Source organism: Xyrauchen texanus, chromosome 34 (genome assembly GCF_025860055.1).
Source record: "Xyrauchen texanus isolate HMW12.3.18 chromosome 34, RBS_HiC_50CHRs, whole genome shotgun sequence".
NCBI lineage: Eukaryota > Metazoa > Chordata > Actinopteri > Cypriniformes > Catostomidae > Xyrauchen > Xyrauchen texanus.
In genome coordinates this window covers 14,305,838-14,324,761 of record NC_068309.1, presented here as the reverse complement: position 1 = coordinate 14,324,761, position 18,924 = coordinate 14,305,838, and the positions used below count along the sequence as shown (strand labels likewise).

The 18,924-nt window shown below is 36.8% G+C and overlaps 1 protein-coding gene across 3 annotated transcripts in view; it reads right to left on the bottom strand.

The window, feature by feature from the left end:
* The window catches only part of LOC127628225 (retinoic acid receptor RXR-alpha-A), a 204,619-nt gene that overhangs the window by 126,081 nt on the left and 59,614 nt on the right, over positions 1-18,924 (bottom strand). Inside the window, exon 1 of one of the 3 annotated variants that reach the window (XM_052104995.1) lies at positions 12,021-12,260. The exons of the other annotated variants lie outside the window; for them this stretch is intronic. Coding sequence (XP_051960955.1) covers positions 12,021-12,048 — 28 coding nt within the window. The 5' untranslated portion in view covers positions 12,049-12,260. Of the gene's footprint in view, positions 1-12,020; positions 12,261-18,924 lie in introns of those variants that run through there. 3 annotated transcript variants of the gene reach the window in all.

Sequence of the window (18,924 nt, the reverse complement as noted above, 5' to 3'; positions counted from 1 at the left end):
GTTTGAACTCATGAGCTCAGGTTAGCAGTTTGAATCAGCCACTTTCTCACAGGCACGTGCACACATAGACATCAAAGGGGGCTTGAGCACCTGCCCTTTTTTCTTCCTCGAGAGAAAGTGCCATTTTCTCTGGGATGCTATTTTTTGAAATAAATAAATGAAAAAAATTATTACAAAAATTATAATATATATATATATATATATATATATATATATATATATACACTATATACACTTACACATACCTACTTGCGCACAGCTTCCCTGTCAAACAAATATATTTATTGAATAAAAAAATCTAAATATCAGGTTGGAAGATGAGACTTTGTCGATTTCCGATGCCCTCCCTCTGTCTCTCCCTCCGCGTAGCAGTGCAGGACACATCGGCACATCAGACACACAGACAGGCAGGCAGCAGCCCCTCCCAGCTACTATCCCAGTTGTGTTTTTCTTGGCTTGTGTGGAGGTGAGTGGTGATGAACAAAAATCTAAGCTACCAATGCCTAAACTTTACAGCTAATTAGCCAAAAGACAAATATAGTTAACTTGTGTCTTGTAACATGCATGACTCATGAGGTACCAGCTAATGTAATAAGTTAGCTAAAGTTTAGCTAAGGCAATATATCATCGCAATACATGTTAATTCCTGTAACACAATGATTGACTGACGAGATTCTAGAGAAAGTGGTTTCTTTTTTGCCATTTTTGACCTAATAATGACCTTAAGACACGCCAGTCTATTGCAAACTGTGGCAACTTAAAGACAAACACAAAGTTAAGCTTCATTTAACAAACCAAATAACTTTCAACTGTGTTTGATATAATGGCAAGTGATTTTCTAGTATTAAATTAGCAATTTAGCATGATTACTCAAGGATGAGTTGTTGGAGTGATGGCTGCTGGAAATGGGGCCTGTTTAGAGTTGATAAAAAAAATTTTTTCAAAATAGTGATTGTGCTGTTTTTTACATCAATAATGTCCTGACTATACTTTTGATCAGTTGAATGCCACTTTCGTGAATTAAAGTACCAATTTCCTTCCAAAACATCTAAATCTGTACATTATTCCAAACTTTTGGCCGCCATTGTACCTGAGAAGCAACATACAATATTTAGACTTGAACTATATTCTCTGAAAGCTAATATCTTATGTTGTTTCTCAAGTAAATCTTAAGGATTAAGGATTTTTATATATTTTTAAATGGAAAACCAGACAAAACACTTTTTTTATTTATTTGCAGTGATTTTTTTCTTAATAAAAAGTGTATATTTTTTCGGTTAAGAGCTAATGATTAATCATTGCATTAACCGCCCAAATAGTCGAATAATCGTTCTAATAATCATTAGATTAGTCGATAATCAAAATAATTGTTAGTTGCAGCACTATGGTCAATCTTTTTTCCCAAAAAAATATTAATGTGAAAAAAAATTCTATTAGTGCTTTTAGTCAATTAAATTTTTTAATTGCGGTTAATCGCATCATTTTTATAGTTAATCGCAGATTTTGAATGTGCATATCTATACTTCATTTCTTGTCAAAATGTCTATTTCCTTTTTAGGGAAGAAATCAAAACAATAGATAACAATATAATGCTTTGTTCACAATTTCCAAACAAAACTTTTAACAGTATAAAGATAGAACTGCACTAAAATAGCACTAATTCCAGTAACATTAAACGTTTCCCAAAGTCCAAGTGGGGGGTTGACTAATTGAAAAAACTAGTTTGCTGGTTTATGCTTTATGAACGGTAAATGCGTTTATCACAATTATGAAAATGTAATCATTTTGAAAGCTTTGGTATCTATAAATATTGATTCTTGCCATTAGAATATGAGGTCATATATCCCAATACTATGAAATATTTATTTTCTCCCTCACCTTTATGGTTTACCCAAATAAACTAATGTGGAAAAGAACAGTACATGCACTTCAACACAGTTGACATCTACTTCCATACAAATCCATTCATCTTATCTTTGTCATCGTATTTTGGTTGCTGTAATGGATATGGATTATCATAATGGCAATCATGGTCCCTAATCTGCAGGGTTGATTTAAGCTCTCTAGTGTAAGCCTTGGCATTAGTGGGCAGAGACCCCCGCACACACTCCGACCCACACACACATTCTAGCACATTTACTCTCCATTCATGGCTCAGACAGCACAACGCTGCATTTCTCATGGATTCTGTGCTAGCACTGCTAAAACAAAAAGCCACAGAAACATCAGTTAACACAAGGAAACTTATAAAGTCCTTACTGTGCTTCAACACATCCCAAACCACATGGCGCTTTGCCATCAGAAAGAGAAGAGATATAAAACTACTTCACATATTTGTCAGCACATTTCAATTAACACCTGTATGATAAAGGCTAAATATCACTGAAGCACTGACACAGGGAAAATGCAAGCACCATTGACCACTGTGCTGATCCCTGTACAGCCTCACTAGTGTATTGTATGTGAAACTATACACAAGTTTGCTGTGAACAAATAAGAAAGAGTGCCTGTATAACCACAGCATGTATTAAGCACTGCCCACCACTGACTATCAACCTAGTGAGGTGTGAGACAACACAGTATTTAGCCCAAAGCTGATGTCTGACAGAAACGCCATCCAAGCTGCACTACACAGCAAGAACTGTAGCCATACCTGCTCTTCCTCAACCCAGCATTAAATACACTCCACAACCTTTACTGTACATGCAGAGCAAAATCCTCAGTGTTAAAATTCCAGTGTTAAGGCATTTCAGAGTAAATATAAAAATGAGTGTGTATTAAAGAGATCTTTAAAAAAAATATTTTTTGTTTAAAGATCTCATACAATAGATTTAAATGCATCCAATATCAAAAAACACTTTAATTTGCTCATACTTTAAATTGTAGCATTACCAAAAACGACTCGTTCAATGATCCGTACTAAAGGATTCATTCTAAACGCCTCCTTTCAGAGAGCCTACTCTGCTCTGATTGGTCAGATGTCCTGGTCTGTTGTGAAATGTCACCACTTAGTGTAGCGTTTGAGGGTGGGTCAAAGCTGTTCGCGAGCAGCCAGTGAAGACCAGATGCGGGTTATTTCATTACCAAATTAGGTAGGTTATTACAGGAAGCAAGTCTGGAATTACTAACGACTCGCAGACTTTTTTACATTCACAAATCTATATAACCCACTACATGAAAGGTAATATTTGAAAAAACATAATAGGTGCTCTTTAACGTCTGTTATTATATTATTTTGCCATTTTTCTCATTAATTAGCCATTTCTGGTGTACGTCCGGGCATGTTGCACCAACTTTTATTTATGTGGGCGCATTAAAAGTGAATTCCGCCTAGTTTGCCCTGCATATCTGTGAATATCTGAACGCACTGTAAGGAGCCACAAATTCTTGGAATCAGGTTAAGGCTACTCGTTATTATTTAGTGTTGCCAACTGTTTAGTATTATCCGTCAATTCTCTTATTTTGGCCGAAATGAGCACTCTTTGTTCCCTACTTACACCAGATGCAAGCATAGTGTCAAAAGCAGATAGATCCCAGTATAATCAATGAAGCTGTGACAGTAAAGGGTGCCATGCTTCTTTTTATGCTGCACGCACTGTCGCCACACCTGCCAACAAGACAATAAAATTGTGGAACATTCGCTTCGACCAGCCTGTCCAGTGTAGACAGCCTTAAGTCGCTGTGTTGCGTCAATGGACATGCACGCCCAGTGTAGCTAGACAGTGTGTTAAAACAGCTTCAAAAGCCCCAGCTGGCTTAAAAATGGAACTCAGAAACCAATTCATTTGAGGTTTGATTTTATTTTTAGCCTTCAGGATGGCCACAAGGATTCTAGAGTAGAAAGTGATTCCATTGAAAGGATGCATTTACTCATCCTCATGCCATCCCAGATGTTTATGGCTTAATTTTTCTACTGAACAAAAAGATTTTTAGAAGAAATATTACATTTTTCAGCATAAAAGTAATCGCTATGACTTCAGTGATTAAATCCATTACTTCAGGAGTGATACAATAAGTGTGGGTGAGAAACGGATATTAAAGTACATTTTTACTGGAAATTCTCCTCCCTGGCCAGCAGGTGGTGATATGCACAAAGAATGCAAATTGCCAAAACACAAGAAGAATATTAAAGTGGAAAAAGTAAAAAAAGACTTTAATATTGATCTGTTTCTCACCCAAACCTATCAAATTGCTTCTGAAGATTTGGATTTAGCCACTGGAGTCGTATGGATTACATTTATGCTGCCTTTATGTGATTTTTGGAGCTTCAAAATTTTGGTCAGCATTCACTTGCTTTGTATGGACCTACAGAGCTGAAATATTCTTCTATAGAAGAAGAAAGAATGTCATACACATCTTAGATGGCATGAGGGTGAGTAAATAATAAGAGGATTTTTTTGGGGGGTGAATTATCCCTTAAAGAGATAATGCCATTGAACCACACAATTGACAATGAAATTGTCATGTAGAAGAAGTTTGCATAAAGCATATTTAACAAAGGTACATTTTGTAAAGTTTCCTATAATTGAATCAATTACTCACCATTGTATTTGATTCACAAACAATACATGTAAGCATTGATTAAATAATTTACCAGATTGTCATGGCAATGTTTGTATTTGAATCCACTTAAAAGATGAATTGCAGCAAAATATTTTTTTTTTCCTGATACTCAAGCGTATTCATCCTCCTTTTTGCACTAGAAACAGCTGCTAAACTGCTTAAAAAGTGGCTGCCTTTCTAATAAAGTAAAAACTTCAGACAAGCAGTGAATTCTCTAATGAGTGCTTAAACATTTGCTGAAGATTGCCAGAAAGTAATACCAAACCAATGCTGAATCCTTGGATGAGTGTCCAGGTATGTTACTGACCAAATTTAAGTTTATTGTTTACTGAGTTGAATCATGCTCAATATTTAACACGTTACTCCATAAAAAGGAAGATGTTTTGTTTTTCACAGGCTGATTACAATACTTATTGAAATATGAAAAATAACACTGATAATGTAACTCATATGGTATTTAGCTTTTTCCTGTATCTTGCAAGAGCCTAGAGTAACATTTTGAGAATAATGAGGGACACCATACCGTCTTCAGGAGCAGCAAGCAGAAAATCAGCGTTTTTTATGTTTTAATGGACAAGAAACTGTTGAATATCATTGCTGGCACTGATTGTGTTGATAAGATGCCAGTGTTTGGTAAGACTGTTTGCCTATTTACTGATAAACAAGATTAACTTTGTTTCAGAAATGGAGACTGCATTTGTAGAGCACTTTCATTCTTTTTATGTTGAAAAACAAGAGCTCAACTTTTCAATTCTGCCTGGTCCATTGCGATCCTATAAGCCCTTTGAAATTAAGAAGTTGTGTGGGACAAATTCACTTCTATATTGTACCAGATATTTGCTTTGGATGAGTCTGTTACTTCTTACCTCATGCAGTCATAAATACAGTGTGTTTTGAAAAATTGTACAACATGTCGAAGAAACAATAAAGGTATTTTTTCTTTCAGTTTTTGTATTATGGTTTGTGGAGTGAGGATGGGTGTGGAGAGTATATTTAAACTATTATATGGAATACCTACCATACTATAACGTATAATCAACACTATTTGAGTGAAATTTCAAATTGAGCACAAACTACTACTATTCAGTGTTACTTTAACTCTGGTTCGGTTTTAAATCAGAAGCTCTTTAACTCCAATTCAGAGTCCTTATATTCCACACGGGTGTTAAAATTTTACAAACAAGTAATTTGTCATTTAACACTTTTCTGGTGGTCTCCATATAAACACTGGGAAGTTGTTGATTTTAAATCTGTGGGTGTTACATTTCTGATTTCAAATTTGCAGTGTTTGAAATATCCCAGAATCAGATTTGACTGATTTTGCAGGGGAACATATTTAGCATCAAAAAGCCCTGGGAAATTACACAAAAAAGTCTTACAAAACCTTATATTTTTCAGAAAACTGGCTTTATAATTTAAATAAAGATGGACAGATTGCAAAGGAATGATTTAAACTTGCTACGTCATGATCAGTCACGTGACGGCAATGCCATTTAGCATGACATGTCTTATCACACGCAACATGTTTGAATGAGATTTGAGAGCTGCGGAAGAGGGGAAAATTCACAATAAATAACCTGTTAACTTGTAGAATGTTCCTCACAAAGCTATCGTATGCTTCAGAAAGCTTTTCAATTACAGCTCGCAAGCAGTCTCAGCCTCAGACAGCACGCAAACGGACCACCGACAGTCCATGCTCTAAACTGGAAAACGCTTTCTCGATCAACTCCTGATTGGCTGGTTGGATGGAACTTCTGTGAGGAGACGCACACAGGACGCTTTATCAGTCCGTCTGGAAGCAGAGTTGTGTTCACAAGGTTACGCATTGAAACAATGAGCACTTTTGAGGATGAAATAATCATAGAATTTGTTTAGGTTTGTGACGTCAAATATTGTAAAATTTCATTTGATGCATGTAGTAGAAAGTAAAGCAGATATCCAGGAGCAGAGCTGCATTTTCTCTGTAATGAGGTTTTCTGTGTTGACTCTACACATGTGTTTTATGTGCAAATGTTTTCTTCCCATGTCAGTCTTTTATTATGGTATGACACAACTCAAAAAACACCGCCCCTAAACAGCCAGTAATTACAAAACTAACTGTGATTGGTCCCTTTACATGTCTGTTAGATGGATTTTCCAATCTAAATACGCGGATATTTGCCAATTGACACTGCTATAGAGCCCAAAACCGATGCTGTAGTCCTGGCTATGTGAGACAAGTCGCAAGTCCTACTTTAATGGACTTACTACACTGAGCTGATTAAAAAAAAAAGGATTGTTACTTTTACATAGGAAATTAATCTCACATAAAAAGAGTAATGGAATCATATGAATAAGGGTTCACAGTATAACGGAGGTTCAGAGTTTATTATCTGTCTTAACATTGTGAAAACTCAATTATAGAAGCCAGAGGCAAATTCTTCAGCTGATAAAACATACTGTATAGGGAGCGGAGGTCAAGGTCTGAGGTTATAGTCCACAGCTCCCCTTATAGATGAAACACTTACAACTGTCGGGGGCTGAAAACTCTAAATTATTAACGAGGGTTTGACACATGACTATCATAAACAATTGGTATACAGTACTACTTTAGCACACCGGATTGTGAAACTAAATTAAATCTTGTCCCAGGACTGACTGTTGGGTCGTTGTAGAGTTTTAAAGTATCATCAATGCATGTCTATTTTGAAAAGTGCTTTTTTAAGACTGGCCTAGAAATAATTTAACAAAATTCTGTCATCATTTACTCACCCTAATGTTGTTCCAGACCTGACTTCCTTCCATGGCTTTCTTCCTCAGTCACCATTCACTTTCATTGCATTGCATCTTGTATTACTTGTTCACATATAATTGAAAATTGAATGGTGACTGAGGCTAACACGCCACCTAACATCACATTCAACGCAAGTAAGACATGTAACAGCCTTTCATTTGGGGGGAAAATTATTTATACTGGAATACTGGGAGTGAGAAAAATAGACACAGCAATAGCGCTATCCCTTTAAGCCATTAACTTTCTCTATAAAACTTCTCCCATAAAAATGACAGCTGCAGCCAGCTCACAAAAGGGGGCAAAAAGCATCCGGCAAGAAACCTGAAACTGCCCCTCCATAAAAAATAAAAAAAACAACTTGTATGGGATTTTAGAGGTAAACAGCCCACCCAGCCCCCCAATCCAAGCTCTTTAAAACTTACCCATGGCCAGCACCACCTTTGTTCCTGAATTACGACCAACAGAGGAATGCACCCCCCAACTATGAATGTCACTTTCTCAATAAAGACCATGAACTTCACTGATGGGGGTGGAAGAATACCCCACCTTCTGTCACTAAAAAGCACCACCTCACCCACCTCTACTGACCTCCAGCCCCAAAAAACAAGTTTCTTAAAGGGATAGCTCACCCAAAAATGTTTAGTCCCCAGTAAATCTTTGTGGGCAAAAATAGCAAATATGAGGTATTTAGCACCTGTGCCTTCAGTAGGACCACAAACATTTTCATAAACCAAACCCATTCTGCACACTGCACAACTAAAACATCATAAAACTATCTAGCGTTGTAATTCCAACCCCTGCTCAATTTCCTCCACAAAAGCATGTGTAAACGTAACTCATCATTCTTGTTTGCATTATTATGCATCTGAATTTAGCAGGCTCAGATGCACAACCTTCAACACAGGTACAGCTGACAGCAGGAAATAGCAATCGGCTTGCAAGCAGCCAAGTCTTGTGTTTGAAATTTTGAGTTAATAATTTTTTTTATGTCTTCCATGATAAGCTATTTAGATACATATGCATATATTAGATACTATCAAAATCACAAAATATACAGTACTGTGCAAAAGTCTTCGGCACATTAGATGTTTCACAAAAAACTTGGCATAAGATGGTTATTTTATGTTTTGATTTAGTGTGTCAATAGGAAATTTTATATTTCACAATATTCCTTTTGTAAGTAGAACAAGGAGCCTGTATCTCAACATCGAGTCAGTCTGGGATTACATGAAGAGACAGAAGCAACCGAGACAGTCTAAACACATAGAACTTGGCAAGTTCTCAAAAATGCTTGAAACAACCTATCTGCCAACAGCCTTAAAAACTGTGTGCAGGTGTAACTATTGGATTTGGAGCTGTCACGGCATAGGGTGGTAATATCAAAATACATTTTTTTTTCAAAGTATATTGAACTTTGTATAAAGAAAATTGATAAATAGAAATTATTCATAGCATATAATTTTGAAAACATCCTCACTATGCAACATTTTTCACAACTAAATAAAACTTTTCCACAGTACTCTTTGTGTGTGTGTATTTATATATATATTAGTTTTTTCACGGTACAAAAATTTCAGTAGTCGGTAACGATACCAGTGAAATTTCATGGTTCTCAATACCAATTTCAGTACCACAGCATATGCTATGACAATGTGCTACTGAACACACCCATTTAGCATATAAAAAAAGTTACATTTCAATTTAAATAAATTAAAAGAAACGTTTCCTTCAAGTGTTTCTCAATCAAGGATGCATTGCTTAAGGGTTAAGTAGCACCCCACTGAAAACTGTTTTAATCTTTATCAAGTCATGTTTTCATTTTGTTATTATTATTATTATTTTTATTTTCCAGAACTCCATGTTTTAGTTTAATTTCATCATCAAAATGGTGTCTAATAATTTTTTTTTTTTTTAATGTAACAAGTGAAAATGGAACTTTTCAACATGTCATTGAATTCTTTTTTATTATCATCATTACAGTGAATACTATATTTTACTATACAGTTGTAATATATTTCTGTCACAATTTCATCCATTTTATGCATCTAGCTTTTATTTTGATGTGTTTTTTTTTGCCAGATGCTTCACTTTCCGGATAAACAGTTTGCTACACAGATACTTTTAAATCACGTCTGAAACCTCATCTCTTTACACTGGCCTTTGAGTCTGACAAATTATGTAGGACAGCGTTTTGGAGTGCTTGTATTTTGCGTTTTAGATGACTGGTGTTTGTGTATGTTGCCAATTTTAAATGTTAAGTTTTATATTTTATTACTGTGAAGTAATTCAGTCCACTTTGTTGTTTAAACGCTTTATAAATAAAGTTGAGTTGAGATTAAAACGCAAATTATTTGATTTAATTATATAAATATATAGCTTACATGTGCTGCTTGGTTCACAATGGATAAGTGACTGAGTCGGTACTTCCGGTACTGCAGAAACACTGGTATCGTTACATCTTTTTTATTTTAGTATTGACAACACTATTATATGTGTGTGTGTGTGTGTGTGTGTGTGTGTGTGTGTGTGTGTGTGTGTGTGTGTGTGTATAAATGTATGGGGGATATTTGTGTGTACACACACAGACATGCAGACAGACAGACAGACAGACAGACAGACAGACAGATAGATAGATAGATAAAAACTCACAAATCATATTCCAGGAATTTGCCAACTCTCCTAGAAACAAGTATGCCCACAATCATGCAATTTGTTAAATTCTCTAATGTGGGTTAATGAAAGATATATGATAATTACACTGGCTTACAGTGTAACACACGGGAAGAGTTTAAACGTTAACTACCAATTAATTATGGATCATAAAAACTGTCATAAACAATTTTAAGGTCTGCAAGATGAACGCAAATTAAAGGTGATAAGCTAAATGCAAAATGATGTGTTGCATAGAGCACAGCACTGATAAGAAACATTAGTAACTAACTAAATATTCACCAATAGAAAACCATCCTACTTATTTAATTACGCCATTTATGCCTGGATTTCCCCACATAAAAAGGCACACACAAATGCCCAAAGACACATTTACAAATAGTCTATTATGGCCTACAGCTCTGTGGTTTTCTGGTACTGTGCTGGGAACATTCGCTTTTAAATGGGGGTTTCGGGAAGCCCAGCATTCCTGCTGTCTCTCATCTCAGTGAAGCGTTGGGGTGATGATGTATGTCAAGGTGTAACACGACTCCAGCATGAAAGAGCTGCAGAAACAATAACAGTCCTGCAGCTACACAGTGAAAGCACAGAGCATGCTGGTTAGTCAACCTAACTTACAGGATGGGGCCCCTCTGTGTGTGTGAATTAAACTGTGTGTGACTGGTGAACTTATAACCACGCATGGGGAGTAAGCTCATATGCATTTAGAGAGGACTGTATATATATATCACGTTATGTAAATCTCATAACTATTTTTGGCATCACACACTGATATCAAATTATCTCTACTGCAGCAAATTGCACAATGATTTCATAATCACTGCATGACCGTTGGAATTCAGGAGGCCGGAGCTGGCTTATGTCCACGGAGATATTTTTTTAAAGATATGTGTTCAATATCAAAGGCGTGCCGCCTTAAATATGTTTTATTTATATAATGTACAGCTATAGCTCTCGCGGGCGTCACACAAAGCATACTCGTATGTTAACCACACCTACATTTCGCCTCAGCCGTCGATTAAAAAATAAACCATTTTAAAACCTCGTTCCTCGGACACAAACTAATTTACTTATCAGTAATAATCACCTAAAATGTCATGAAAAGGACATATACTTGCTCTATAATAATTACTTCGTCGCTTTCCTCAGTAAACTACTCCACTCTTCACAGAAAACGCGAAAGTTTGTCCCAAGTTCACACCAGAATCAGTTAACTCTCCTGCTGTCTCATAACCGAACCAGCTATTATTTGAGACCAAAATGCAAAAAATAATGTATACGTTTTGGATTTTCGCGGGTAAAGACAAATTTACATAAAGTCAATAACTAGTGAAGCAGCCTTTTTTGCAAGGCATGATTTCGCGGTTTGCGCTTTAAAACGAAAAGGTTGCGTTTATATTTTCGCTAAACTGTACACTAATCCTCGATGTTTGCTTTGCGTTTTAAAATAATAACCTACTAAATAAAACGTCCACACTAGTCTGCGCGTATTTAAGCACTGCAAGCGTTACAAATGACAGATGTGCATGGATCCACGCGATCGTACAAGACATCAATAAAAGCAGTGCTGACAAATCAATATCGTGATATTGTTTCAAGAATACAGACGCCAGAGTGAATGAGATGTCACTCTCTGCGCGCGTGTCACTGGCTACTGGACGCTTCAGCACTGAAGCTATAGCGCCCAACTTTGTGTTTACATTGAGTCTGATTTAAAATACACACAATACACTTGCATACTGTAGGCTACATTATGGATTATGCTTGCATCAATTTCCTTTCGCTACGATAGAATCCTGCATGAAAACTTTGACGTGCATCTGCATAAAATTCTGCCGATGTGCGAAATGATCTCAGTTCTAATGTTGTTTTTTCCTTAGCTTTTATATACATATAAATATATTTTACTCATGGTGGAATAGAAAGTATCAACGTTTAACTCTATAACATCCTAACAAACTTCAGTGCACAAAAAAATAAAATAAAAAATATTTCAGTCGGGGGGTAAACTTACCCAATGACAAGAAAGGTTTGGTTTCCATGTCTGGTAGGTTAGCTCATGCCAGCTGACACACGCGCGTTAGAATCTGTCGGTGTGTCTCTGACGGCAGTACAAGACGGATCCACGCGGCAAAAGTGACAAGTCTTGAAAAGCTTTGCGATAGTGTCAAATGTTCACTTTATGGCACTACTTCTGTTTGTTCACGCGTCTCCTCGGCTCTGTCTACAACTATCCAGTCCACTCCACACTACTGCAAAGGGACCCAGTGAAGGGGACTCCCACTGACGCGCACACTGGCGCGTTCAGCAGCGACGCAAGACGTGATCATTAACCCCTCCTGTGCTGCTCTGCATGCACACAAACAACCACTAAATTAGATCGGAGTAAGAAAAACAATGTTTTATTGAATAAGGAGCATTGCATGCACATCTGGCAAAACAAAGGTGACCTTCAAAGTGAGCACATGGTGCCACTAATAAATTACCAACCTGTTATTTCAAGCAAGAGAGTAATTAGAAGTACAATTATATGATCAAATATATATTTTAAAGACAAACAGACAGACAGATTGATAGATTTCAGTATTTTAGGAAATATTCCCTTTTTTTGGTGGTACCATTTATAAACAACTTGGCATTTTATATACACTCACTGAGCACTTATGTCTTCTGCTGTTGTAGCCCATTTGCCTCAAGATGTTTTGCATTCTGTGATGCTATTCTGCTCACTACAATTGCACAGATGTGTTATCTGAGTTATTGTAGCATTTCTGTCAGCTCGAACCAGTCTGGCCATTCTCCGTTGACCTCTCTCATCAACAAGGCATTTTTGTCCACAGCACTGCTGATCACTGGATGTTTTTTGTTTTTGGCACCATTCCAAATAAACGCTAGATACTGTTGTGCGTAAAAATTGCAGGAGATCAGTGGTTAAAGAAATACTCAAACCAGCCTGTCTGGCGTCAACAATCATGCCATGGTCGAAATAACTGAGATCACATTTTTCCCCATTCTGATGGTTGATGTGAACATTAACTGAAGCTCCTGACCTGAATCTTCAGTTTTGGATCAAGTTTTGAAAAGTAACCATGTACCCTGACGAAACAAAATTAACTGAATGCTAAATTTAAAATCGCAAATATTATTAGACAGCTTTTTCTTGGTATTAGACCTCCTTGGTTCTGGCTTTCGTGCGTGGACGTGTTTTTAAAATGTCAGTTGGTATTATTAGTTGAATGACACTTAATGTATGATAGTTATACAGTGCCATGTTCATTGTGAAACAGTGTTTTCTTAATGGCATGAATCGCATTGAAGGCCTAGACTTAAAATGCACAGGCCGCAGCTGCAAACCACCCACTGCAGCATGGCCCGGACAACTATGCTGCATTTTAAATTTGTGATTCTGATTCCACACCATTGCATTTCTTGTACTGTAATGCTAGGAAATAATCCTTTGAAGGATTGCATGGATGTTTTCAATCAGTGATTATTCTTCAATCCTGTGGTCAATATCTAATTCTTGCTTGTTTAATCTAGTCTTGGATTATCTGATTACACTGTTTGTCCACATTGGGAGATATATCAAGATCTCAGTATGCTACATTAAAGCAAACTGCTTGTATGTAAACATGTAATGGATCCCATAAATATGTTGTTGTTTATCCCTGATATCACAAGCTTTGTCATAATGCTTTTGTTGTCTTGAAATAGAGGACCAATAATGAAACAATTCTGTTACAAATACTCCATTTACATGCTTTTACACAACCTAACCATATTTTGTTTCATTATCTGCCATTTACAGTATCTAATGCAATATCTGCCAACGGCCAAAAAGTAAATCACACGTGGCCACTATGGAGGAGGCCTTGCAGACAGTTTTCTACAGCAGCATGCAGCATTACAGAATCCATATTAGCCCAGAGAGAACTAGGTCATTTCACCAACATTGCACCCTGGTCTATTGGTTGATGTTGTGCAGCTTTATTGTAACTTTGCATGGCTGTTTTAGCTTGCTAGGGATCTGTCCACTGAGTTATGTGTAGAGCCCGCATGGAAGAGGCTTCTAGTGAGGTATAGGAGATTTCTAACAGTGTGATTAACTGTGGGTAAAAGGGAAATTTTGGCAACGGTCCAGAAACAGAATACTTCGGAAGCACAGCAGAAGTTTATTTTTTATTTTTTTCCCAAAGCTTTCTCATTCTGTTCTTGCAGATAAATGCATATGTACATGCAGACCTGGATGGATCCTCAGGGCCTACAAAAATACTGCATTGCTCGTTGAGCGTTTGAAGGTGTTTCACTGCAGTTCGGCAAGGGAACGATTCATAATTAATGCAGTGCGCTGTGCATTACTGATCAAAGCTGTTTGTCTACGCTATGTAATAAACCTCAAGCAAGCATGACTAGGCTCCAATGAGTGAGTATAGGGTGCACATATCTGTGTTTGTGGATGTAAGTGACACTGTAATGGGTGGGGGGACCAACAGCCTCATCACCAGGTAGTCCAACTACTATTGGCAATTTTGTTCAGAGCACATTTTCACATTCACTGATGACTCGTGCAAATTACAATTAAGACTTCTTTCACTTGAACTTGAACCAAGGAAGATGCAACTATGGAGACGTGTATGCTTTGTTTTTCACCTGCCGTTATGTCTCACGTTCTAGCCTCCCGATGTATATTCCATTGATCATGGTGCTATATGTATGTGTTCAACACATGCACACTACATGAGTTTTAATTGTAGTAAATTCCAGGCACGTGCTCAGTTTGTGTACCCTCCTGATAACTAAATTTACATTACATGCAATGCGCGAGAGGCGTAACGGCAAACTGAAAACCGAAGTATACGTTAGGCTTTAGTTACTTCATGCGTCTTTTCTGATTGGATTGCGTTCCTGTTGAGTACATATCCCGTTTACACTCAAGGCCGAAACATACTCTACATAAGTATGTGAACGCAGAGGCTTGCGTTGGCCAAGCGATCTTATCTGCCTATGCATACTTGTGTAAAGTATGTTTCTGGCCCTATTCACATAAATGTGTCTCCATAACATTGGATATAAATCCAATCTACTGTTCCACTGATATGCTAATATAACAGAGGTCACTTCTGTGATAGTTCTAATGCAGAAATGTGAAATATTGCTGCACAGTGGCTCATAAAAACTTAAAAATCGAGGCGACCATAATTGCGAAAATTGTGTTACAAAAGGCAATGGCTGTTATGTGCCACATTTTCTTTGCCATCTTTGTTCTCTCAGACTTCTGTATGCTGACGTAGATCTGTTTGGGAGGAGAAATGTTTATATATTTGGCCTGAACAATCAAATGCATTTACACTTAGCCAAGTCTCATCTTGTATACAATATGTCCTCCTGAGGTGGTTTGTATGATCAGATTGTTATCCGTCTGGAATGCGTCTTAGAGGGTTTTTACACTTGATCTTTTCATGAACAGATAAAACGCATGTACTGACCAAGTGTAAATACCCCCTTAAGTGTTTATGAGTTGCACAACACAGGGACAATCTATATTAGGAAAGATAAATGTGCGTAGTTATGGTCACTCAATGTACAAATATGTCTGTGTTGATGAATGTAAAGGGCACGGGTTATGGCCACTTCTGGGCACCAGCTGATCCTATAAATCAATGGCGTTGGGTGATGAAATTAGCCATGAGGCATGGCACAAACATAGTAATATGTACGTACATGTTTATGTGGTCTACATATAACTATTTAAGTTAATCTCAAGCAGAACGATGTGCTTAAATGATGTTTATTATCTGAACCACGACCCCCTTCCTCCTTTGTACTGTTTCTTATGAAGAAACAGCAGGGGTTGGTGTGTGTAGGGGTTTGTTTTGCATAATACCACTGGAAATAGCACAATAAGCTTGACCGTTGCATGTAATTATTATAATTATTTTATTATTATTTTACATGAATAATAGACAAATAATCAATGATACCTTTAAATGAATATTCCAGGTTTAATTCAAGTTAAGCTCAATCAACAGCATTTGTGGCATAATGTTGATTACCACATAAATTAATATTGACTCTTTCCTCCTTTTATTAAAAAAAAGCAAAACTTGAGATTACAGCGAGGCACTTACAATGGAAGCGAATGGGGACAATTTTTGGAGTGTTTAAACAGAAATGTGAAGCTTATAAATTTATAAAAGCACTTACATTAATGCATTGTAAAGATGTTTAAATTGTAATTTTTACAGTCGTTTTAGGATTTGTTGACAATATATCATAATGGTAACGAAGTTGTAAAATTAGCCCACATTCACTTCCATTGTAAGTGCCTTACTGAAACCTCGTTTTTTGCTTTTTTTTTTTTTAAAGAAAAGGAGGAACGAGTCAAAATAAATTTTTGTGGTAATCAACATTATGCCACAAATGCTTTCAACTGAGCTTAACTTGTATTGAACCCGGAACATTCATTTAAAAATAAACGAGCAACATGGCAAGCAAGTTTTTTCTTGAAATTGCCCTATGTGCAGGGTTGGTGAGTAACGAAATACAAGTAATGACAATTCGTATTTAAAATGCAAAATTTAAGTAACTGTATTCCACTACAGTTACAATTTAAATAATTGATAATTACAATATAGTTACATTCAAAAAGTGTTTTGATTACTGAAGAGATTACTTTGCATTTTATTGTCATTTGATTCATTTAATATTTAGTCCTTTCAGAAGGAAAACATTGAAACATAAATGATGCGATCCAAAGTGCATTTGAACAGCGGTGAAACACTTTCTTATGATGTGTTACATTTATATGAGCAGATAGAGAAGTACGTAAGTTTCAAGCACAAGAAACAGAAATAAACCTTGTGTAAATTGTCAGCTTTACGCTAAGCTAAAATGCTATTTCTAGCCATTTTACATGCACATGTTACCAGGCACGATTATATTTTTCATCAAGAAAATTCATGTTGCATCATAATTTTTTTTGTAAGACCTTTGATGAAGGGCAAAAATCCTATTCTTGATAATGTTTATACTGTTTTGCTGTAAAAATATCAAAAAATTCTTAAAACAAGATAAATTTGATTGATCTTGTTTTAGAAACAACACTGCATAAGATATTTAGGTTTTTCAGAGAATGTATTTTTAACATGTGTATTTTGTCTTACTGTTCTGGCAGAGTCAAAACAAGTTAAAAAATCTATCAGTGCTGAAGAAGTAATCCAAAGTATTTAGAATACTATACTGACCTTGAGTAATCTAAGGAAATACGTTACAAATGACATTTTACAGCATGTATTCTGTAATCTGTAGTGGAATACATTTCAAAAGTAACCCTCCCAACCCCGCCTATGTGTGGTCACATCTCTGAACCAAACCAGATTAAACCACCTATGCACTATGCAGCTCCAGTAAAGACACATACCTGTACAGTGCCCACATAAAGTCTTTGGACACTGAAGCCACACTTAAAAAAGTATGAATTAACTAATTATTAATCTATATGCCATTCATTTAAAGAAAGATTACATGTAGGCCAACACCTTTCAAGTAAAACATTTGAAGTTATTTTTTAATAATTCAAAACAGATAGGCTCCAGAAGGCCACGTCCACACTAATAAGTTTTCTTTTGAAAACGCAACTTTTCTCAAACTTTTGGCCTTTTGTCCACACATTGAGACAGCGTTTTTGACAGCAAAAATGCTTTCCCAAGTGGATAAATTAGTAAATGCTGTCAAACTGTCTTCACGTTGTAGTGTGGACAGAGAAAACTGAGAACGATGACATATTTGTTGTCATGTGACACATTCACGTGCTCCATTCATCCAAAACAATCAAGATGGCGGCCCATGTTGTAGCAGGGCTGTTTATGCTATTCAGTTTGATAGCATTGATAAAGGGTGCGTCTCAATCAGCTCCCAATTTCAACAGTCAGGGCCAGGGACGGATTATGACTAGCAAAGGCCCTGGGGCCAATTATCTCCAAGCGCCCCCCCTCCACCCAAAAGTTGTTGGGTGTGTGTGTGTGTTAGTTGTTCATGCCCAAAAGGGTTTTCAAGCAGGAGGGATCACCAAAGTAGATTGCGCAGCTTTAAAGCCCAGGGCACCCCTGGGCAGTCAAGGGCCCCTGGGCACTGGCCCCATTGGCCTGGCCGGAAATCTGTCCCTGGTCAGGGCACTGATCAGCGAGTCATCATTTTATGGACTGTCTCAATCGCAAAATCGTTTCAGGACACTGAAACTTTCGCTCCCTATAAAATCCCACAATGCACCATAAAATCCTTACCAGAAACATCATGTCTTTTTGAAGTCTCTCAAGTCATTAGAAGATGAGCACAAGTGTAAATGTATGATGTCAAATCCTTATTTTCTTTTTAAAGAGATGTTATTTGTAATGTCTTTCATTCATAATGAAAGGGAAACAATATTTTAAATATTACAGTTGTAAAAAGAAGGTTTAAAATAGACCGCTTTGCTCCAACGAAAATGACAGGCAGTATCATTTGTTGCTGATTAATAACAGCTGCGCTTGAATGCACAAGCCTGTTATCGTGTCGCAGGTAATTGAATCATAAGTGTTCCAATGTTTGAATGGATGAACACCCTTGCCCGAATTCGTGTTCATGATATACTACTGATTCATGACATAGGGAGCTGACTGAGACACACCCCATGATAAATGTTACTTTGTACAACCTTCATTGCATTCCTTCAGAGGCGATGGGAAGTTCACTCGGAAATGATGTCCGGTGATGGAAAATAAGGACAATTGCCTTTCAGGCCTTACATGGAATGGTGATTTTTCGCATGCACAGTCATTGGATTTGAGAGTTTTCATAAGTTTCAGTGTGGACAGAGAGCATTTTTGAAAATGGAGATGCTGTTTTATTTCTTTTTTTAGTCCAAATAATTTACGTCAAAG